The sequence below is a fragment of the Acanthochromis polyacanthus genome, chromosome 23 (genome assembly GCF_021347895.1).
Source record: "Acanthochromis polyacanthus isolate Apoly-LR-REF ecotype Palm Island chromosome 23, KAUST_Apoly_ChrSc, whole genome shotgun sequence".
Taxonomy (NCBI): domain Eukaryota; kingdom Metazoa; phylum Chordata; class Actinopteri; family Pomacentridae; genus Acanthochromis; species Acanthochromis polyacanthus.
Genome location: NC_067135.1, coordinates 10084136 through 10108316, shown reverse-complemented (window position 1 = coordinate 10108316; position 24181 = coordinate 10084136). Strand labels below are relative to the sequence as shown.

Genomic DNA, 24181 nt, shown 5'->3' with positions numbered 1-24181 from the left:
TGCAAGCATCTATAAACTTTAACAAATTATTATACAAGTGGCACAAAAGCTGGTAGTTGACCCATAAACCAAAGTTATTAGGTTTCTCTAATAGCAATGCAGATGTGGTCATGAAGCACCGTAGCGTATAATAAATGTCTGCATATACCGTGTTTTATCGCTGTTTGGATGAAATTTGTGTACACTCATCAGCACTGCCGCGTCTCGCTGTACATCACGACCATAAACCGCAGCCAATAAACACAAGCAGTGAAAAACAGCGACGATTCTCCTGCCAGTTCTGCGTGCGGACACTGTTGCACAGACGTGATGCCAGCCCGGCTTGCCTGTGGGCATCAAATATTCAGTGTTTGGTCAGGGATTATGGCCTTTGAACATGCCGTCCTCATGGGACAGGTGGAACATGACCTCCTATTAGCCATCAGGAAACCAAAGAGAGGGAAACAAAGAAGGGCCCTCGCGTCATTGGCCATTGGCCGGGCCCCCACATGTGCTCACAGGTACATACTAAAGAACCAAGGAGGGTTTTTTTTTTTTTTTCCAGTGTTCTTAGCTTGCACAGACCACATCCACAGGCTTTTTCCCTAGTAGAACAATTTCATATTGTTTGATTTTAGTTCACTGGAACTAGAGGAGACTCTTTCAACTTATTACTGTAGAAGAACAGAAGCCTGAATAATTCAACCTAAATACTTGACAAATTATACTAAGCAGTAGAAGAGATTTATTAAGGACACAGTACCACTGGCTGTCAGCTACATTGTCCCTAAAGACTTTGAATTCAAGCCGCCACTTCTCTAGACTGATACTGCCAGAACCAATTAAGACATCTGAAGAAGACCATCACTTTGGAGTTGAATCAGACTTTTATTTAGAAATATGATTGACGATATGCTAGTGCAATAACTAGTGGTCAAATTCAACAGCATTTTTAGTAATCAAGGCAGCCAAAGAACAATATCTGGAACCATGGCACCAAAATTTCACCAACTCAAACACAAATCTTATATAAAATGTCTTTATGTTTTGCATATGAGTACCAAGAACAAAGCAAGAATAAGTCAACCCTGAGCAAAAATATATCCAAGACCTACTTCTGGGCCTCATTTATCACTCGGCATGTAAGATCAGCACATGCCTACACAAGCGTTTATCCCAATAACTCAACATAAATTTGAAAATGTTTCCATATGGCAATCTGAAAAGCACTCCCACAATTAAGCATAAAGAGTTAGTGCAAAATCATCAGGCATGGAGGTGAATTCTTTTGAAACGTCAATGAACAACAGAAGATTATACACTAGAATGAGGAACTGTACATCAAATGCCAGCGCTTTGTATCTGTTCAGCATCTATACAGGTGTGTAGCTGAAATTGCAGCCTCATTAGCTCAAAAAAACACACACAACACACATCATAATTAACTCCAAAATCCAGCATCCAGATGATTTTCACAGCTGAAGATGAATGCAGGTGGTAGAGAGGTGCCAGGTGAGGAAACTGGAGAAGCCAGAGTGTTCGTGCCAGCCACTGCAGTGCTGCGCAGTCACTGAAGAGAGTTTGAACCAAAAAAAATTACTATTTGAAAGCTAATTAAGTCACACTTGGCATTAGTTTGTTAGAAATCCTCTGTTCTCTCATGTTGGAGAGAAGCTAGCCAGATTAGCACCATCCTTGGGTTTTCAGTCATGCTGAATATGCATGTCCTTCTCTGAAAGTTTAAAAATGCTGTGATGAGACAGATAATAGATCTGGAGGTTATTAGTGATATTTATCATTTGGGTAGTTCCTGGGTTGGGTTTGTCAGTTTGCTTTTTTCCACCGCTCTCTTGCAAGCTCCATCTTTCCATATGCATCTATTCTAAAACAGACCCATGACTCAGACACGCTATAGACCTGAGCTGTCAGTCTAATTCAGGGATGGATTTTCAGATAATGTTACTGAAACTAAATATAGGAAATCCAGGAAACAAACACTACTTTTGGAAAAAAATAAATCCCATTAAGCTGATTTAGCAATAAAATTGAAACATCTTGATAAGGGTGGAAAATGCTTGTTTGGCATTTACTACAGGCCGCTGCACCCAATATGTAATCATTTGGAAGCTCATAGACACTACAATTGTTCCGCATTGCTCCATTATAAAAAACACAGCCAGGGAAATATTAATCTCCACTGAACTCAAAACAATTCCATTGACAAGCTGGATCACACTATCGGAATCAATACGAGCTGGTTAAACACTTATCAAAGCTCCAATAGTGCAGAGAAAGCAAACTTCCACCATCCTATGTGGCAACGGGTCAGGAGGAGAGGTTGACGGGGCATGTGCTGCGATGACAATCTGAGCGGAATCAGTTACAAGCATGTGAGCATGTCCTGACGAGAAGAAAAAAGGATGATGCATTACAGAAGCTGGGACGCCTGTCAGCCAGACACTCAGGGAAGAATCCAACTGTGAAAATGTGCTGAAAGAATCCAAAAAGTATCACACGGATCCAGAGCAAATGGCAGATTTAGTGTGCTGCAATGCAATCCGGTGGAATAAAGGTGGAAAAGACACGGTACCTGCACAGTGGTACTGACTACATAATGAATAGACATTGAAAATGTGTCACTTAAAAGTAAACAGCATGTCCCCATTTGGCCCACCTCTTGGATTAACTAACAACTCCTTGGATAGCTGAAAAGTGCTGAAACAAATAATCGACTAATTGGATAATGAATTGCTCAGTCATGACTTTAACTGAGCTACTGGCTTTTAAATTTCGCTTGAGGTTGTTTGAGGCATGTGCTAACTAACAGTACCTAGATGCTGATAGAGTACTTCTTTAAATATATGTGTGCTTATGTGAATTGCTGTATCAACATTGCACTTTCTAATACCCAGCATTAGTATGTTGAAAAGTTGTCTACGCTCTTTGCTCGAAGGTTGATTCTTTTAAATTTTAAATCACCTGCAACTCAGCTGTTTGGACACTGTGTTAGGATCTTTTTTTGCAATACCTGGTAAACTTTAAAGAGTTACCTCGGAAGAGTAAACTTCAAAATGAGTAGGAGGAAGGAAAGCATGGGGAAAATCATCATTCTGTCTTTGCCATTTTTTGGTTGTACCCTTCATCCTTTTGTCTCAACTTCTATTCTAAACCCATTTATCCTTTCTAGATGCAATGGAAGCAGGCATTTAAGCAGCTGACAAACCCGATACTCGCAAATGGACCCAAAATGTAGTCACTTTGTTTTGTTTTGCATTGTGGTAAACTAATAAAGAAGGGCTTTAAAAAGAAAGCAGCATAAATAACTAAGCTTTACGACGTCTAAATGATCCAAATTGGTGCTCTGGTGGACTGGTAGTTCTCCCTGCTTGTGTGTCACCGCAGCTGTACTGGAAATGCTGGAGGAGATGAAGATTTCCCCTGGTGTGAGCAGCCAATAAGTTTCTGTTTTTCAATTGATTGAATATGTGCTGACACTGCAGTTTGGATTTATAACCTGGGAAGACGCGCATCTGTGATTTTTTTTCTTATCCCCCTACAGTTGGGGAAATTCAAGGACTATTGTGCCGCAGTGGTGGCATGAATATGAATGGTGGGTTACCGTTTCTCTTATATCGCTTCCGTCTAAATCTGTTTTGATCAATATATGAGTTCCTGAATTATTTTCGGATTAGAACTTCATATCACAGAGAGGATTGCTGCTGTGAATACAACAAATGTCAAAACCCCACCTTTCGTATAGATCTTACTCAGAGAAGCATAATGAAAGAAAGCTTATGCGGACAAAGGCAGTCGTGACGTTACAGATATGACGTACAGCAAAATGCCCGGGTCTGTTCTCTTACATCATGCACATTACCCTTAACCTGCACTATGTGTTTGTACTGGCCTTGGCGGCTGAGTGATCAATGAAGCAATGACTGTGAGGCTGTTCTAGGACAATGAACACCTCAATTAAAATCCCTTTGGTCTGCTAACTGACTCCATCTATCACTCTCTTCCTCCTGGTCACCCAAATATGGCCGAGGCAGCTTTGCTCTGGTCAAACTCCATTTATAATAATCTACTGCACAGGGTGTGTAAGACACGCTAATATGATGTGTTTATAGAGGAATGGATCCACCCAAGTGGAAACTGTCCAATAGATGACTCCTAATGGGTTTTTTTAATGTTATACATGTAATGTCTTTTTCCAGAAACGAGGATGTGGTTGAACCATATGGGTTTGTGCAGCAACTTACATGCTGAATTTCTGTGTACAGTAGATCAGTAGAATAAAACAATAATTTAAGGAGTTGATTTGCTTTGATTAGTGTGTGTGCATGAATCCATCATATGGGTTTAGATGTCCAAATTTCATGACTATACAAAGATTCAATACTGAGGTTTAGATAACGTCAAACTAATGCTCTTCAGACAATCTGGTCAATAGCAAAATAGGTTTCTCTGGCTCACACATAATTGGCTTAGTCCAACGGGAAATAACTCTTGGCCTTGTATTTAACAGGATCAATAATTCAAAAGTACTGACACTGACAATAAAGAACACAATCTAACACCCAAAGAAGCATGGTGGTCTGCAGCACGGTACAATGGTACGGTACAGTGCCACGTTTTTTCAGCCAAGCTTTGAGGGACATCAAAGGAAATTACTCCAGAATGTACACTAATCGTGTTATTACCAAATGGGAATTGCAATCTGACCTAAACGACTTGGTAACTATGGAAACCAGCAGCATACTCCTCTGGGCGACTACTGTAGACAGATCACACATGAACCTACTTTTATTGGTTTGATTATGAAAGCTGAGATCATCTACTCCTGTATGGGGCAGCCCATTGACAGAGAGACTCTTCACTGGCTGCCTCCCATCCTCCCCACTTGTTGTTGCTGTCTCTAAGGTCAAGGAGACTGCAGAAAGTAGGCCACGGCTAGACGGAAATATAGGAGCATCTCATTCACGCTCAGCTTATTTCCCGAACTGATCTTTCTTCACAGATTTAAATGGAAGGGGTCACTCCTAATAAAAATAGTATCACATGTTCAGAAGCATGCAGGAATTCATTAGCATGTTCATAAAGCGCCTCTCTGGGGTTTAACACCATGCAGTGTGATAATCAACAACCTACTCGACAGCAGCTCAGCTAATGCAAGAACAGGAGCCACACAAGCACAAGGCAAGGGTGTAAATATATGCTACTAGCCGAGTCACATCATCTGTGCAGCACTCCGGGACAAAGACCACACAGTGCACCGTCAGGTCCAGGAATAAGCAATAAAAACACCCCTCTGGACAATCGATTTTAAGAATCCATACTAAGTTTGATGCCTAGTGTGCAAAGCGTGTTATGGTCAGTGTGTGGTACTGCAGGTAACCTTTATCCTTTATTGAACTCTTCATGGAATAATCTGCTGTTAATCCACTATAATCCAAGATTTTATCTAGTTAATCCCATTGATTCACTATCTGCCTTATTAGAAAAGCTCTTAGCTTGTCTGTGTGTGTGTGTGTGTGTGTGTGTGTGCAAAACCACAAAGAACCCAAAATCTATTATGCTCTGCAGCATGATACAAATACAGATGAATAGTAGTGTGTGGGTGCACTGTAGGCAACAACTTATTTTAATTTCAGCAGCTTTCAGCATCAGTACGTTGCCCCAAATTATTTTTGAGTGATTCATATTGTAAGATAAATAAACAAGAACAGTTTTAATAAAAACTAGTGTGCAACATCTGTTAAAATTGCTGAACTGACACCAAAGTGAGTCAAACACTTCAGTATATTAACAGCTTTCCATGCAATACGTGAGATGTTTACATGATTGCATTTTTTCCTGCTATAATGATTTCACCTTTGCCTCTAGCCATAGTCTGCAGTCACTTGCACACACAGTCACACAAATTATGCTGTAGAGTGGGTGATAAATCCAAACCCACTCTGGAAATCCTCAGAGTTGTCAAGCAGGATTTTCAGACATACATGCACACACAGCATACATACTGTATGGTACTGATGGCATGCAAGATTTTATGTGGCAATTATTAACTTTCCAATGAGAACATTTTATAAAACACATAAATAAAACTGATAAGAAGACAACAACAACAAAAAAAATCACAGCAAAAGGAAATAGAGAAGGGACAAATCCGCCACTCAAAGTCTTACCGGTGTTGAGCGAGCCTGTGATAAGTCTGAACAGGTACTGTGCGAACCTGAAGATTTCACGCTTGCACCTTTTTCTGCAGCTCATCTTTGCTCCTTGGGGGAGATGCTCGGAAAGGTCAGCGCAAATGGAGGGCACTGGATTGAGGGTTTTAAAAAAAGGACAAAAAAAAAGAAAGAAAGAATCCGGCAAAGACTTTGAAAGAGTCCCACGACAGGGCAAATGTCCTCTTCTCAGCTCCACTCCTCTGTCTGTGTCACTGTGGCCCTCGTGGCAGGAGTGATGATCATGAGTGAGTGGACTGAGCAGCGAGGGGGGCTCGTCTTTGCGTGGTTGTGGGTATATGTATCCGAGCTCCTCTGTTGCGCGGCTCCAGGGTATAACAACGCGGGGATGTTGTGTGCTCTTTTGTCAGGTCATTAATATTTGCTTACCGGCGGTTTACCTCCTGCTCTCTGAGGGGGAAGGAGAAGAGGGGCTTTTCTCTCTCGCTTCTCTTCCTCCTCCAACATTCACTCCTCTTTTTGAGACTTTTCCTGCAACTCCTCTCACTCTTCTCCTGTGTTACTACACCACTACACTTCACAATACAGTGGTGATCCAGTGGGTCTCCTCTCCCTCTCTCTCAGACACACAAACAAACACACACTCCCACACTTGATCTCGTAGTGCGCCTGCTGCTCGCTCTACTCAGCACCATCTGTGGATGTTTTACCCTCACTGACGGTTGCCATGGAGGTGTGGCCTGATTGGCCCGAGAGGAGGAGGAGGAGGAGGAGAAGAAGAGAGATAGAAAGCACACGAGGAGGAGGAGGAGGAGAGAAATAAAGGAGAATTAAGGGGAAAGTGTCCACCTCGGTGAATTGGCAATGACGGTACATTATGGCCCTGCCGCGTGATGTGTAACTCAACCTTAAAACACTGAGTGACAGCTGTAACGGTACACCGCAAGCAGTTGACATAAGGCAAGTGGTTGACAGAGTGACATCGCAAAAATCAAAAGTCAAGAGGCAGAAGGAGGGTGGAGAGAAAAGCTCAGGTTGGTGGTGTTTAATGCAACAAAATGTCAAGGTCAGTATTAATAATGACTGACAGGCTACGCCCAGTGTCTGTGATGACACATAAGACCAGCCAAGTGCATCATCTTCTCGACTAATTAGCCTGCACTGTACGTCAATTGCAGTCATCTATCAATGCCAAGCTCTCCCATCTGAGAAGCTTGTCATTTAGTCAAACCTTTAACCATTTCCAGTCTCATTGCTGCAGTGAATTTACTCGAGTAAGCGCTGCTAGAAATATTTTTTGATTTAACAAACGCCCATCAGGCTGACAGGTGCGAGGTATGATTGGGCTTAAATATGCCCTGAAATGGGGCTGACACTCTACAGGTCACTTGACAGAAAGGCATTTCTATTTTAGTGAATCCTGCTCAGCGCAGAGATTCTACAGACTCTGACCTTGGAGTTCTTGTTAGCGTGTTATGCCACACGCTTTCCAGGTAGGAATGAGCAGCAGGGGGTTTGTTCCAAGGAAAATGAATACGACAAAGGAAAAAAAAAAAGCGATCCTTGAGAAAAATAGACTTCAAAGACTTGTGTGAAACTTCTTACTGGGTCAAAGCAGCACAGAGAACTAGTACAGTGTCTCAATTAGGTGAATAATTTACAAGGTACCTGTGGGGCGTAGCAGTGCCTTTGTGACATGACTTGTTTTCACACTGGCAGCCACATTTCGATGAACAAACACTTTCAAAAACAGTGTCTTCTTTAGCTGACCTCTCTCTAACCCCTGTTTCCTTGGCCAAGTTTTTTGTTACCCCATGTTGCATATGCAGTTTCCATTGATAAAAGGAGGAGATTAATCATTGAATCTCTTTGTTGTTTTGGAAAAACGGGTTCTCAAATCACAAAAGAGGCAGTTTTTATAAGTGACTGATGATTTTGCAACTTACTGCGAGCCAACTATTGCTATTTCTTTGAGCTTATTACAAAATAACCTTATAAAAAGGGGTTTAAATATGAACTTTAGGATGTCTACATACTTGATATGCTAAAAGAGAAAAACAAAAAAAAGGCCCTGGTGTATGTTGCGGCTCAACAGCCAAGCTTACTAGGCTAGTTAGACAGACAAAGTTGTAAACATTCTATCTAGATTTTTATAACCATTCGCTGAAAGATCCAAGCAGGCCTGCCTGATTACACAATCTAAATCACTGTTGTTTCTCAAAGTGAAGGCAACTTTTAAAACAGCAACAAGCATAAAATGGAAGAGAAAGCTGTGTGAAGTCAGTGGTCAGTGGCAGGCTTAAACCCACAGTCCACATCCTGAGTCAGACTAGAAAGGCTTTAAATAGGACATGCCTGATTGTGCATTCAGGCTTGCATTAGGTTCAAACTTTGCGAGCCGCACCCACCTATTAACCCCCCTGAGAAAGCTTCATTTCGGCATGTGCGCGACTCCATCACCTGTCATCCAGGCCCTGGTTTCCATTTCTATCCATGTTTCCGATAAACAAACACGCCTCAGAGGACTCTCTGGAGCAGCTACCACTGGAGTATTTTCAGGTGACACATAAATGTGCAGGACAAAATGAGTTCAGTGCGGTTTGTCACCTCTCTATTTCGGAGGTGAACAGATGGCCGGTTGCTCACTTTAGTGATTTGCAAACCACCCAAAACACATCGTTCAGGCACACTGTGTTACTAGCGAACACTGCACTTAAAATAAAAGTTATATATTTTCCTACAATCCTACACATCACTCCTAAGGCCTCCCCAACCCCCTTGTTGAGTGGTAAGTGTGATGTGTGGAACAAATCACCACATTCCTTGTCCATATACAGTCAGGGAAAAAACTCTCATGTTTACCTTAATGAGCATGTTCAAGGCAAAAAGTGAAATCTGGGGTTGAAACAAGCACAGATGCTGAAAGCTCACGCGATATCTGGCTAAGTTTAAACACAACAGCATATCAAATGACATCTGGACAACATATAGAGGGATTGTACTCTCAGAGGGTTTGCTGGAGGCACAGAACCAAGTCCAACAATAGCATGTATTCATTAATTTTAATATTTGGCATTAATTTAGAAGCATTACACCAACAGAACATTAATTCACATCATATTTTCTAGTCAACAAGACCTTTAAAAAGGGCATTTAACAGGAACAGAGCAATTTAAAGTCTGTAAAATTAGCCTCATCTTAAGTTTTACTCCTATACTATATCAGCTGGCTTTAGGGTTTCACTGTAACACTATCATCGTCAGCTGAAAATAGTAAAGTTCAGCACTGCCAGTTATTGCTACAGAGATCCATCTGTATTGTTAAATTAATCGTAGCCTTGACGCAGAATGACTCTCTGTTCCGAAGTAACCTTCAGCAAGTAGTTGACATGATAAGGTCTGGACTGATTTCACCTCGGTTCCTGCAGAAGAATCTGAATCAAAGTTGCATGCCGTACAATATTAATGATATCTATTTGGTCTCACAGGCTCGCCAAAGCTCAGCTGAAGGAGTGAAGTACAGAGTGTAAAGGTTATGTCGCTGGCTTGTTCCTAAATATCGTAAAATTGCATTGAAATGACCCCAGTATTTCTCTCTTCATCTAGTATTTTAAGCACCTAAAGCAACTTTTCTTATTTTCCAGGCCTTGATGGAACAGGAACTTTTTCATGTTACATTCTGCAGTGAGGAGTAACATGAAATAAGCTCCACTCAGGGGGAAGTTGACAGATATATTGATCCATCTAGAAAACACTGACTGCTGGTGCCCAGGGGTGAGAGGCACCATTACCACAAGAGCTTTTTTTTCCCCCCTCCAACAGTGTGAGAGCAGTTTGTTCGGCTGAAAAACTGCAGAGAGCAGCTTGTCGAATTGTTTACATGCTAAATTTGCAGTAAAAAAAATAAATCACCCATTCAAGATCCAAACAGCAAGACAACTCCTACTGTTTGGAGGAAAAATGGATGATAGATTACTACCACAGGAGGTCAGAAACTGGGAGAATTGGGAAACATGGCTACTAAATTGAACATCAAGAGCTGAGCCGCATTCTATAAAGTAGCCATCTGTCATCAAGTAGTGGAGTGTGCTTCACTGTGGTGGGTAAGTGCTCCACCTATTCACCTTATCCTGCTTGACAATATCCATAAAAAGGTTTTGAAAGCTGTTGGATTGGAGCACAACACTCTTGGCCATCTGCAGCACCATTCACAGATGTCACATTGGTCCCGTATGTACCAACAAAGACTAATATCCAATCAAAACTTTAGGTTTTAGGGGCTTTTCTTGTCACAGTTGGAGGGGTGTGCATCCAGTATTTTGGATTCACTCTATTGCGTCAATCAAATCAGCTCCTGACAAGAAAAAACAAAGTGAATGTTTTTTTTCCATGTCAATATTACAGGAAGATCGCTCTTAATCACAGGTTCACCCTTTTCCATCTGCCAATCCTGACAAGGTCTCTGTGTAATCTGACAAAACCCAGCATGTCCATTCTCCATATGCCTGCCGCCGCTGCTTGGTTTGCTGTGCGCGTCCCTCAGGTCTATGAGTCATGCATTATCCCATCTATTTTCCCCATGTTGCCATCTTCACATACCAGCTAACATTTCTAACTAAAGCCTGAAAATCCCATGTATAGTATATACACTAATTATTGACATATTTTGTTCAATTATGCATTTTATTTCTTCCTGCCTCAATAAGATGGTGCAATGTACAAATTCCTGTTGAGTAAAACCTCTTTATTTTTGATCACGTCCAATATTTCACGTTTCATTTATGTGTGTATGTATGATTTTACTTAATACCTCAGTATAATTGTCAACATTACTTTGTACTGTCGTATTCTCATCGTACATTACTTTAAATGTATCTGACTTCTATCTTGATTTTTTATTATTAGGTGCTGCGTTTCTTATTTTATGTCATTTTGCTTTTTCTGAGCAATAACTGGCACAAGAATTTCCTTCAGAATAAAGTTATATCCCATCTTGTCTTGCTGCAGACACATTTATTCATAAAAATCAACTAAAATCTAGACAAATGACAACAGCTGTGACGTGAGATTGCCTGTACTGACGTATGATGCGAGTGACGACATAGAACTGTACACAGACAATCACCCAACTCTAATTCACCCTCATTAACCACTACAATCTACTCGTAAAGTATGTTGTTGCTGATCCATGAATTATTGAGCATTTTACTTAAGGGAGACTACTTTTCTACTGTCTAATGAATATTTATCGGTTTTCCATCAAATGACACGTCTACTTTTTGCATCATGGGAGCAGCAGACATGGAAAATTCATGAAGATGATTAAACTGCTATTTTCTCCAATGCAAGAAAGCTCATTAACAGCAGAGGTACAAAAAGGATGCTTGTCAGGCTCTGCAGGTAAAGCATCTGCAGGCTGGCTTTGAGTCTAAAGTCTTCCAGCACCTGAAGGCATCACAGAACACCAGCATGCACTGAGAGGAGCGCTATCTGCAGCTTTCAGGACTGTTGTTCAGTTTTGGTAAACAAGGCAAACGCCAAGGTGCCATCAGCACAGTTTAAAAATCTCTAAGGGACCTAAAGTCAAAGTAAACAGACACACACATGGGGATGTAATGACAGAAATAGAAAGGCAATGACATTTCAGTTATATTATTGCACCCAACACCTGGGCCACATTCTTGAGTCCAAACCGTAGAAAATGTGGGGTTAACTGGATTTATCATATCATATTCATGGCATTAGTTAACAGGCAAATTCTATCTTCTGAAAATCACATCCACAGTGTATGAATTTGTGCGTTACTGCTGGAAGAAAATCCTTTACATGAATGTTATATTCATTTTGTTGGCCTAAATATCAATTTCGCATTAAAAAATGAACAGTATCTTTGTTGTTACAGTCCTACAAAAAAAAGAAAACACAAAAACATTTTCAGCATCCTCAATGGAAGCTTTGGTCCCTCTAGCAAGGATGAACCTTTGAAAATATATTATACTCACTGCAAAAAGGACATGCTCTGCTATGCTATGATCACACAAGTCTCTGTGCAAATGAGCATTGGTTCACCAGTCAATTTTTTTCAATTGTTTGGTCAAAAGAAAAACATAAAAAAAAAGCATCTGCACACTACAACACATGACATTCTGCTGAGTACACAGAAAGCTGGGAGGAGACTAACTGCAGCATCGCTTCTGTTTACCGTTTTATATCGAAATAAATCTTGAGAGACTGGCTGCATAAACACTTCTACTGCGGCCGATTTCAACAGTGAGGAGAGAAATAACTGGAAATAGTAGATATACTGTAGACTGCCGGTGATGCATTCGAATCCAAACAGAACAGTTACGTCTGGGCTCTCTGCCCGGAATTGTTTGCTGAAAACGCATTTTTCATGAGCCTTAAAATAAGGTGGTAACATGACAGATCACTGCCAAGCACGCACAATGACAGTAAAATGACATTCTCACAGCCATGAGCTAGACAGTCATCTGCAGATAAATAGCAGAAAATAAAAATCTTGGAAGACGAACAGTATGTGCTTTAGCAACAATCTCAGAATCCATATCCACTTTAACAGAGGCAGTAAAACCTCCATGTAATGCGGCAAAAATTCAATTCGACACATTTTGGAGCGTCCAGGCTAAAATGACCATAACACCTTATCAACATCGAGCAAAGCTTTTAAAAAGAACCTTCTTGTAAAGAAGAAGATGAGTGAGCTGTTGAGTTTCTCATTTATGCCCTGCTCATACTTTCAGTCAGGATGTACCCAATAAAGTCCTGAGTGTAGTGCAGCTCCTTGCTCTCCATGTGAGGTTTATCATTTTGCTTAAAGGCAAATGCATGCCAAAGTATAAAAAGACTTAAAGTTTAAAAGTTAATGGACCAAAATATATTTGCAAAGAAACAGATTCGATGAGCAGTATTACGTTTTGCTCGACTAAATCACTTTTAACACTGGGCATGGATGAAAACAGGAGCGCTGCCTCAGGAAATGCAACACACTAAAGCTAATAAGCTAATTGGCAATAGAAAAATGGGTGATCAATTCTGTTAATCTATCATTAGAATAAAGGTTATCCGAGTTGTTAAGGCACAATAGGAAGAAAAAACAGTGACTTTCAAGGAGGCCTTTGAACCCAGTGTAGACGAACAGCCTCATAAAACACACGATCGATGCTGCATCTTCCTCAGCAAACATTCTGTGAGTTAAGGTGAAGGCTTAAATCGCATCAAAGCAAAGCAGACTTCAAATAATATACCAATGACTAATCAATGCGCAGTGACAGATAATTGTTTCCCCTTGGTGACTAAGACAAACTCAGCAGAAAAGCAGCCAATTGCTCTCTAACCCAGGAGGTAATCATGTGATTTTACTGGACCTTCACTCCATCAAACATGGATGACCTGAGATTAATCTGCAAATTTTATTCTGTTTTTGTGTAAAATGTGCAGAAATCGTAAAAATTGGTTCATTTTGTAAAACTAATTTCTATTTACAGTTTGTAGATAATGTTTTACTCTAGTTTAGTTGGACATATTTCAATGTTTTGTCCGTATTTTAAAAAATTTAACGACAATCAAGTCGATTTCACCCTTTCAGATGCTATCATGGCATTTAATAAGTGTTATTTTTGCACATCATTCCCATACATATGGAGCAGTAGGGACTTTTTTCCACATTCTAGTCGACTCGATCGATCAGTATCCCCCCATGTAATGGTGGTGGAGTTGTGATTTTGCACTTATTCACCTACGTTATCAGTATTATTCCTGTTTACCAATGATTAAAACAGATGACAATGCACCTACTAGGAGGTGGAGGAGGTCCCAGCTGGCCCATATGTATGAGAATGATGTATGATGATAACAGCCATTGAACAGACTGATAATGTTGGATGGTGATTTAGTCAAATTGCTCCTTTTGTCCAAAAAATTCTACAAGTCTTCAAATCTGAGAAGCCACAGCTGGCAAAAATCTAAATCAATTTTCTTTCAATTCACTAATTCTTTCAGTTTTCATATTAATACCATATACAGGTGAATGAATAATGAGCTAAATGGAAGTGGTCCAAAGAAAAGGTGGCGAGAGAGACGCACAGATGTAGGAAGTTGCTCCACATAAGTGTTGTTATTGAGCCAGTTGTTGCAAACATTAATACTGATGAGTCATTCAAAAGGCAGAGGTGAGAACGAACTTTAAATCATTAAAGGATTAAAAGGATGCTTGAAGAGGGTAAAAAAAAAAAAAACAGTTCATCCCATTCCATTAATGCTAACGCATACTGGGAATACAGGAATTGAGTGCTTTTGTGCAACAAAAACGTTAACAGTAGCTGTGACAATGCAGGGTGTCATGGCAGATAAGAGTCAGATCGATATCTGAGGACAGTAATGAATTGCTTATGACATCAGTGTACTAATGTTGGCACAACTGCTCCCTTAAGGCACTTCCTGAAAAGCATATGTGAGGCCTCCTCATGATAAAATCCATTCACCTGCTTTGTATGCTCTCCGCAGACGACGCCGATACAGTATGTACATTCTGCTTTACAGAATGATGGATCATCATGCCGAACATATGGCAGGTTTTAAACGGTGCTCTGCCCGAATGCTTAACAAGATGCCCACTGCAGCCTGTCCTCATTAGCATTCATTACCATTCTTTAGAATTAGGCCGAGTTTGTTTCGAAAAGGTCATTATGGAAAAACTGTACGTAATCTCCTTCATTATAAATCTACTGATGGGATACTTACAACGGCACAGTGAAACCTGACATTCTATCTCCCTTCCCTCCCCAATGAGAGCGCAGTACTGTATATCTCTGTCATTACTCCTTGGACTCGTTGCTGACGTTTTATCTGCACTCAGGTATCTTGCCAGGCTATTTGGAGAGATGAAGGCTCTTGAACAAGACACTGATAAGGCTGACTTGCTTTGTATATCCATTCACATTCAGCTGAAAAGTGGGCCTGCACAGGAAAACTCTTCACACAGAAACCTCAACCCCCAAACAGGATGAACCTCCTCTTTGAATGCTTTATTTCTTCCCTCTCGCAGGCTCTGGAATATAAAAATTGACTTCCAGCTCTTTTTCAAGGGGCATTAGGTCTCATATTAATGCCTGCTGACAAAATCGACTTCCACACTGCAAGGCTTAATGCTCAATTCTGATTTACTGCAGAGATGTGATTTTTTTTGTTCCACACATTATGAACTCAGCATAGCCAACATCTAATACCAGTATGAAAAGGTTAGATGTGCAAAATGAGCCACAAATTCCTCTTTTGTTGAGGTCTTTGGATGTTTGAACCATTCCCTGAGGCTCTTAAGTTTGCAGTGACATTGGAGCCACATTCACCTGCGATCCTGTTGAGCCATTTCTTTTGAAATGCGTTCAAATACGGGACACTTATGATGGGTGCTTGGAGTTTTGCTCGAAGCATTTCTCTAAATCCTTATGAGGTCCTACACCTCATTATCCCTTCGCTGAACAATGTCCTTCATGCTTTCGTGCAAGTGCTGCCAACAATGTGTATGCTTGATCGCCGCCATTACGTTCATGACAAATAAAGTCCTAGAAGGACATAAAAGTTGGATGAATGTTAATATGACTTCTCAGAGCATAAAAGACTGGCATCAGAAGTTGGAAATGTCAGATTGTGAGGTTTCTCCTCTTCATTTACTGTCATTCAAAATCTAATTCAATCCAATAATGACACATTAATTTGGACCACCTTCACATGCATTTAGCATTTCAGTCCCTGTTGTCAAGGCAGCTCTTCACCTCTGGCTCCGAACCAGATTCAGCACTGTCTACATCTGTTAGGAGAGCAGGCGACCTTCTGAGCAATTTGTGGACTTATCCAAGAGCAAAGTGTGCTGTCTTTCTTATAATGTAAGGGCAAAGAAGTTAATGCATGGGGCCACTGCAGCTTGGTAACGCAGACAGGTGACCTGCCAGCAAGCATCGCTGATGGGCGGTGCTAATGCTTGAAATTTTTACATAATAAAAGAGTGGCATTTTGCACTGATGAGCACAGATGAAGTGTCTTGTTAGCGCGCATGCTAAAGCACTGTAAAGTTCCAGAGGTCAATGAATGCAGCTGTATTCTTGAAGGGACTAAGTGGTTTTGTAAGCAGCCTACTTTATGTGATCTACATATAATGCTGTCATTGCTTTCTTTCATCCAACAAGAACTCCACCTGTGAGTGTATCACATTGTCACACAAATTTGCGTATATATATATATATTCATAAATCTGAATCTGTCCCTATTGACTTTAGGACATGATATCAGACATTTTTCATGTCTTTGTTATATCTATTAGACAAAACAATAGTACATTAAACTAACAATTGAACAATAATCTGCACATTACTTAATAACAAAAATAATTGTCCATTGCAGGCAGAAATTGCTTTGTCTAACTTATCATACATGTGCCACACTTTGGGTTCCAACTTGCTCTTTATTAACACCCCAAAACAGGCAATGAAGTACAGATCTGTATAAAGCTACACATCTACACTTCTCCCATACCTATATAGTTGTTCCAAAACAAACCACATTCACACTGAATGAATGAATTGAACTGATATGGCAAAAGCTAAAGTGTGTTGCAGTTTATTGGATTAGCATTATGAATGTACAAGCAATAAAGTCAAAATACTTAGGTTAACTATGAAAATTAACTGGATCAATTCAAATGTCAAGGTCAAACCCCAAGACAGTACAAATTTGCCCAACTAAATCAACTAGGCCAAGACCTCACAGTATCGTTAATCATGCAAATCAACCTGGCCAACCCATCATTGCATTTAGGATCCTAAGATCAGGGTTAGCAGAAACAGGCTAAGAGAGGGAAGGACTCTGCCTCAGCAGGTTAGGGGTAAGAGTAAAGGAAATAAAACGGGAAAGCAGAGACCAACAGAGTGATGGGATCAGTACATGTAGCTCTAGCGCCAGAAAAACCTGCATGGAGGTACAGAGAGGACAAAGATGAAATTACGAAAGCAATGCGCAAATGATAGTTTAAAGAGACGCCATCAAATAAAAGCAAGTCTATATACAACAAAGTATGAGAAAGCAACGAAGAGTCTGAGGCATTGACCCAAGCTTTAAACTCTCCAGATCCAAATCTAGTTGAGCGCCTCGAAGACATTCCAGAACAACCTCGAACCAACAAGGCCCAACCAAAAGGATTTCTTGCAAACACCAAAGTACAAGACACAACAGGACACCCACAAAGGTCTCGTGTCCATTCCATGCCCCAATACAGCAGAGGTTTTTTGGCAGTAAAAGGGGAATCTATTAGGCAGCAACTAAAAAGCATGCAGAGAGTATAGCAACATACAATAAAAGAATTCCAGCAACAAACAATGAAGCGACTGCCTGTGTGTTCAAACAAATGGCACATTACACTGCAATGAAAGGGACTTGACAAAAGCAGTGCAGGGAAAGGTGACTGGATCACAAAACCGTGAGGTTTCCATCTGCTGCATGGAGAGTAACCGAGAAACATAAGAGTAAAACAAAACCCCAGATGACTACAACTCCTACATTACACAGCTCGAACACCAACTGGCACGATGAGCACTGCTAAGACGACTAATGCCAGCGTCTGCTGTTACAGTTCTTGCTCATCTTTAACTTTAAAAAAAAAATCCTTGCTGCAGTGGATTTTAAGGGTATTTCGGAGGCTTCTTGTGACATTTAACACCAGCCTAACTATATTACTGACACTGAAGAGCGTTGAGAGCAGAGACGAGAATGAAAAGGGAAGACAGAAGGAGGAAATCACAGTACATGTGAGTAATGAACACATCAAGCCCAGGGACAGTAATGAACTTCATCCTCCCTTCCACAACCTCATCACTCAGCTTGATCGAGTGAGAGGTCAGCATTCATTTTCCCAGAGAGCAAAAACAATAATGATCTGGAAAGTGTCCGTCCCCAGTATTTACTATTCCTCCGACCAGCCAGGTCTTCAACTATGATGGCACAGTAAAGACGCAGACATCGTGAATCTCAAACCATCATCTGCAGGTGACTGAAAGGGGAAAAGGGGGCAGAGTGTGTCACCAGGGAAATGTAGATGGCATTTAAATTATGGGTTTACACCGCAGAGTGCTGCTTCTGTGTGAAATGGAGTTGGTCCAGTGTTGCATGTTAAGGTAATGTCCCAGACTGTGAGGTTTTTGATGTATTTACTTCTCTAAAGGAAGACCATTTCTGCTACAAGAACACAACCATTGAAGCTTATGTTTCAAATCTGAATTTATGACTAATTTCCAAGAGTTGATATGTGCTTTTAACTTTAAAAAGTATACTACTTCCTTGTAAATAACCATTATTTTAAAGGTGCAAATGCAAAAGAATACCACAGGAATTGCAAAACATTCATGGCATCTCTGGTTGACTTCTAAATTTGGCCTGAAACACACACAAAAGCAATGCATTTGGTTTTCCGAGTACATAAAAATGTCGATACATATGGACACAGCTTTATCTCCATATTTTCATTGCCAGCCATGAAATGCTCACAGTGCTGTTGATAGAGTGGAATTAGATGCAAATCTTGGGTTTGAATGGAATCACAGATTTTCTAGGGCATAGATCTATCTCGATATGACGGCCAACCAATCTCCTTCTAGCTTAGTCTGCTGAGAAGGGCTGCCACTCAAGCCAATCTTCTTCAAAGGAAAAATAAAAGCTTCTGTCTCATAAGAATTGAATATGCCCGGTTTAAATATTGTTACTTGATATGCTTTCAAATAATTGCATGACTGTTGTTGTAAATGGTACACACACGGGAGTGGGTTAGGCAAATTTGAATTTTCGCTCAAACTCTCCAGAGCACTCAGCGCGAGCCAATAAGAGGTAGAGCCAAGAAAGACCATCATTATACGTACAGGATTTACATTACATTATCAGTAGAGGAAGGAAAATGACGTCTCTTTATTCGACTTCTGTTTTATTTGACTCTTTCCTCCCTTTTTTTTCCTGAGGAGTGAAATCATCAACCAAAAGGAGCAAGTCTGAGCATTTGGGTGAAGTGTGAGCATTAATCCTGACATACTAAATCATTGATAAGAGCTATAGTGTGCTGGAGCAAATTCACCAAGGCCACCTTTTGTTGGCTCACTAATAATGTGGCAGAGGTAGCCCTGAGCATTGATGGAGAGGACCAGAAATACGAGGCTGGAGATTCAGTTTATGACTGTGTGGCTCCTTTTATTTCATGATTTGGAGCAGAACCACAGAGGCCCACTAACTGCCATTGTTATGGACCATGCAGAGACTGTAGCAACTGAGGGAGCAGTAAAAAAAGAACGTATAGCTCAAAAACTCAACTATACTGAACCATGTCTGACTGGACAAGTCAGGGTCGACCACAGCTGATTCAACATAACATCAAACCTGCAGCCATGCCAGTGTCTCTTTGAGGTTGTACATACAGCGGTGCTTTGAGCTCACATGACATTTAACATTTAATTCTAAATACTCAATATTCATTTCACACACTACACTATTCGAAATGGATTTGCAAGTAAAATATGCACTGAAGCAGGTACAGCAGGGGTAGCGTGACATAACCTTGCTCAATATTCAAATCACAGGTGCCATTATATCACAAGTAAAGTCATTCCGAGGCCCCAGGGAACAATTAGGATTTAGCGAATAGTCGCTCGTATTATTAACAACTCCCGAGCAAAGACTGGGAAAATTACCTTACTCTGCAAGACGAGGCTTTTTCCAGTGTACCCCTCAAAAACTCTCCTTTCTTTAGTTTGAATATTTGACATACATCTCATTGTAGCTTGAGCGTCTCATAAACACAAGGGTTAAGGTGTTCCAGGAATTATTTCGGACCAAAAATGACACTTGAACAACCATGCTTCTGTTATCCGATATCTATTCTGTGGAATAAATATAGGATAACCCTGTTAACTTAATATATTTAGCAAAAATGAAGAAATACAATATCTATTTTTATGTATGTACTAGAACATGTGCAATATCATTATTTTTCCACTTTGGAAGACAAATCTGTGCCAAATTAATACTTCTACAAGTATTTATATTCATGAAATAAACTGTGAATTACCAGTGATATGTGCAATACTATTAATTCTTGAACTAGTATTGATGTCCATTTAGATTTATTTTTGATGTTTCTGCTGATAATCCTTAAATGTTTGCACTGCCCCCTTTGTTGTTGGAACAATGCACACTACCCCATTGTTGGATTAATAAAAGCTTACCTTATCTCACCAGTTCCTAAAGCTTAAATGTCCATTGATGCTTGAGCTTAACATCTGGATTTGTGTGAGCTACAGCTGTTCCCTGAATTTATCCCTAAAACAGGACCTCTTATCAAACCTGGTGCAGTTTATTCTTACGTCGTCTGGCAGCAGGCACTGCCTTTGAGGCTAAACCCAGGGAACGAAAGTCTATTCAGTACACGCCAGAGATTACATGAAACACTGCAACATGATTGCCGGCAGCCAGACGTGCGTTGACGCGGATCGGTGCCTTTTTTTTTATGTGCCCAGAGGTGAGTTTCCACCGTATACCTGCTTATATGCACCACTGCACCTGGACTCAAATGTACCAGAATCCATTAAAACATTCCCAGGACTGACAAAGACGGTGTAACAGTAGTTGTACATTTCTAGGACATCTGTGTAAGCTGAGTAGCAGCTTCCAACTACAGTCAACAAGTCACTCCAATCATGGAAATAAGGTACTGTTTTACATAAAAGCTTTAAGTCTCCAGTCCATATTGTGGGGAGTCTGGGGTATACGTTTACTGCATAACGTTACAGGTTATTAGATAAAGGAAAAATGGTGCAGACTTATTTGCTTCATGTGTCCAACACATTTAGTCTAATCTAATTTACGCCTAGAAGCTGTGTAGCTGCTGAAAATGCGCAAACCTAATCTACGATGTGGTGTTCAGCGGCGGGATCGGAATATACTTCAAGTTCAAATATTACACGCTGATGCCATCGACAAACTTTAAATTCACTTATTCGGCAGCTACTTGTGAAGGCTTCCTTTGAACCTCATAACACTGGGGGGCAAAACACTGTACTCTGTCTCTAGCGGAAAGCTATTTACTGAATGACTGCCCCGAAGATGAGAAAAATAAAACAACTTAGTCACTGCTGTGGGAATGGAGAAATTACATCCCACCACCATGGACTACAAATGATCATTAGCACTGTAATTACTGGGAGGCCATCAGGTTTGAAATTCATCAGCAGAAGTGGATTGCCAGTAAGTACTCCTAGAAGTACAAGAAAATATATCACATGGGGATTATGTGGTGGGCTACTGTCTGCTGTTTCGCAAAAATGTGCCAATCCCTCAACTTGTGGTTACCAGAAAAGACCACGTTTTCTTGTAAGCAGATATATCATTCAGAGTTTCAATGTATAGTTGATGCACTTAATTTTGCAATGAAAAGCTATTTATTTGTCGACTTAACAGCCCTTTTAATAATTCAAAGAGGCGGAACACTTAGTTTGGACCAATCCAGACTTGTCCGCACACAGTCAGTGTAATGAAAAAGTATTATTACTCCATAATAGGTGCTGTAACTCAAGCAGGTTCCATTATGTCAAACATGCAGCGAGGACTCAAATGGACAATTTATTCTGCTGAGTGGCTCTGTTAGTGTTAAGACAGAGTTAACTGTCATAACAAAGCGTATATTGTGCCATGCTAAAAAGCTCCGCAGGCCAGCTGAGAGCCATCTCTTTTCCATGACCTCATTTTGTTTGGTTTTTCTTGAAGGAGGCCTAGTGTGGTTTGTTGACCCAATTTCCACAGGGGTCTGCCGACAGACCGACGCGCACAAACTACGACAGTTACTTAAGAAGGATGGGCCTTGTTCCACTGGCAGCGCTGATACTCCTGGTTTTACCCTCAAGTGAGAACAAATGGGACTGGTGCCATTAGCAGAGCAGCAAATATAGAGGTTGCCCTTAATGTGTTGCTGCATGGATGAGAAATTCCCAACCTTGAAAGTGAGAAAAACCTCCAAGTGCCACTTAAAAAGTCCACGGTAGATCAGAACAACATTACCAAGAGACTAATAAGATGCCCATTTCCTACTGTGCACCAAAAAAGAGACCTCCAATTTGACAAAGATATTAAAGTGATCTTTCTTTCTCAGTAAGTCCTTTGATAGCAATAGAAATGTCCTTTTCAAAGAACAAGGCATTGGCTGGTTGTTTCAAAGAAAAATTGACAAATTGTGTTGCGGGCTGACAAAAAATTTGATTTTTTTGTCCAATATAAGACTTGGTTTATGGTAATATCGGCGACATGCAGTGAAATGTCCATTTTGGTAACAAAACGACTATTCAGTCACACAATGAAGAAATTGTTGCTTCTGCTTTTTGTTCTATTGTTCTTGTTATTAGTGTGACTTACAACGAAAAATCCATGACCTTTTTTTTCATTACTAATTTAAAAACATGTCTAAGCTCCACATGAAGAGAAGCAGTGGGGATACTGCCACATTTTTTGGACCTGCCAGAAGATTTCATTAGTTTGAGGCAATATCTGCGGAATCACACAGCAGATTCTTGGACTGCAGATCCTACTGATTTGTATGTCACTTTATTTGGGAGATCTGCCAGAAGGAATAAGAGGAAATGACAGATGCCTCCTGAAAATAATCACTGCAGCAGCTAAATAAGCAATCACTCGTAAATGGTTACAGGCCAACACGCCCACAGCAGATAACTGTCTCCAAATCATCAAAGAGGTTCTGGAGATGGAAAGATTAACTCTTCCTACTACAACTGAGAAATGATTTATAGACTGCAAGATGTACAAATGGAAAATGTATTTGTTGAAATAGGGAGTGTGGTTGGTGGTAAGCCTCGACAGCCAATGCAGCTTAAAATTTCATTTGCCTTCCTTTTGCTGTATGTCAGTCATGATTAATTATATGCACTTTATGTAGGGAAGTCTCAGGACCTGCTGTCCAAACCCCATTAGATAGAATATTTGGAAAAGGATGTTGTAGAAATCATGGTGTTCTGCATTTTCAAGAGGTTTCTGTCACATTTTTACCCAGTCTGAGCTCATTTAAACTTAAAAAATAAAGTCCTGCACCTCTGTGGAAGCAGCACAACCATGTCTGGAAACAGAGAGAACTCAGAAAGGTTTTTCATGCACTGTAAAAAAAATTATGTCATAATTCTTAATTTTTTTTAATGAAATCAACAAGTGCAACAGGTGCTGCCAACACTTTGAAAAATGGTGTTGCCATATACTATAGATATTCTATTCGTCACATTTTAAGATGCTTCCATACTTGTCTATCTGCTGTCTGTAAACACAGCATACTGTTCAGCCAAACAGTTCCTGAATTTTTATAATGTGACTGTTGCTCTCAACTGAGTTACTAATGGTTTCATGGTTGCACTAAGAGGAGCAGTTTTTTTTTGTTTGTTTTAGTTTGTAACAGAACTGGGTTAGTGTAAACGATTTATTTCATATCAAATTGTTTAATTAGACAGGTTGAATAATGGGATTTTTCTTAATACCATGATCTTAAGCTTAGGTTTGGATCATTTTCCAAACGGAACTCCAGATGAGTAGTTTATGGTCTTACAGTTTTTGACTCTGATAAATGGTGTCAATTCTGTGATATATAAAAAAAGAATATGATGCGTTTCAAACCCACTGGTGGGTTTTGGGATTCGGCGGGATAAAAGGTTCTTAATAATATCTGCATAAAAGTAATAGTAATTATTTTTTTGGCATAACCCTTGGCATGGCAACAGCAGTTAGTCCACCACAGGAGTCCAAATGTGAAAATTTCATTCTTAAAATGCTCTTTTTCAATAAAAATAAACTTCTTACAAGTTAAAAGTTGTATAAACAGAAACAGCACTACACATTTTTTTCACAACTTAAACAGAAATCTGCAAAACTGTCTGCACCAACTCAAGTCAATAAATAAGTAAAGAGGAGCATGACTAT

General features: G+C 40.2%; 1 protein-coding gene across 5 annotated transcripts in view; it reads right to left on the bottom strand.

Moving 5' to 3' along the window:
* kcnip4a (potassium voltage-gated channel interacting protein 4a) overlaps positions 1-24181 on the bottom strand; it is a 137491-nt gene that overhangs the window by 85602 nt on the left and 27708 nt on the right. The window contains exon 1 of one of the 5 annotated variants that reach the window (XM_051943888.1): positions 6165-6864. The exons of the other annotated variants lie outside the window; for them this stretch is intronic. Coding sequence (XP_051799848.1) covers positions 6165-6249 — 85 coding nt within the window. The 5' untranslated portion in view covers positions 6250-6864. Of the gene's footprint in view, positions 1-6164; positions 6865-24181 lie in introns of those variants that run through there. 5 annotated transcript variants of the gene reach the window in all.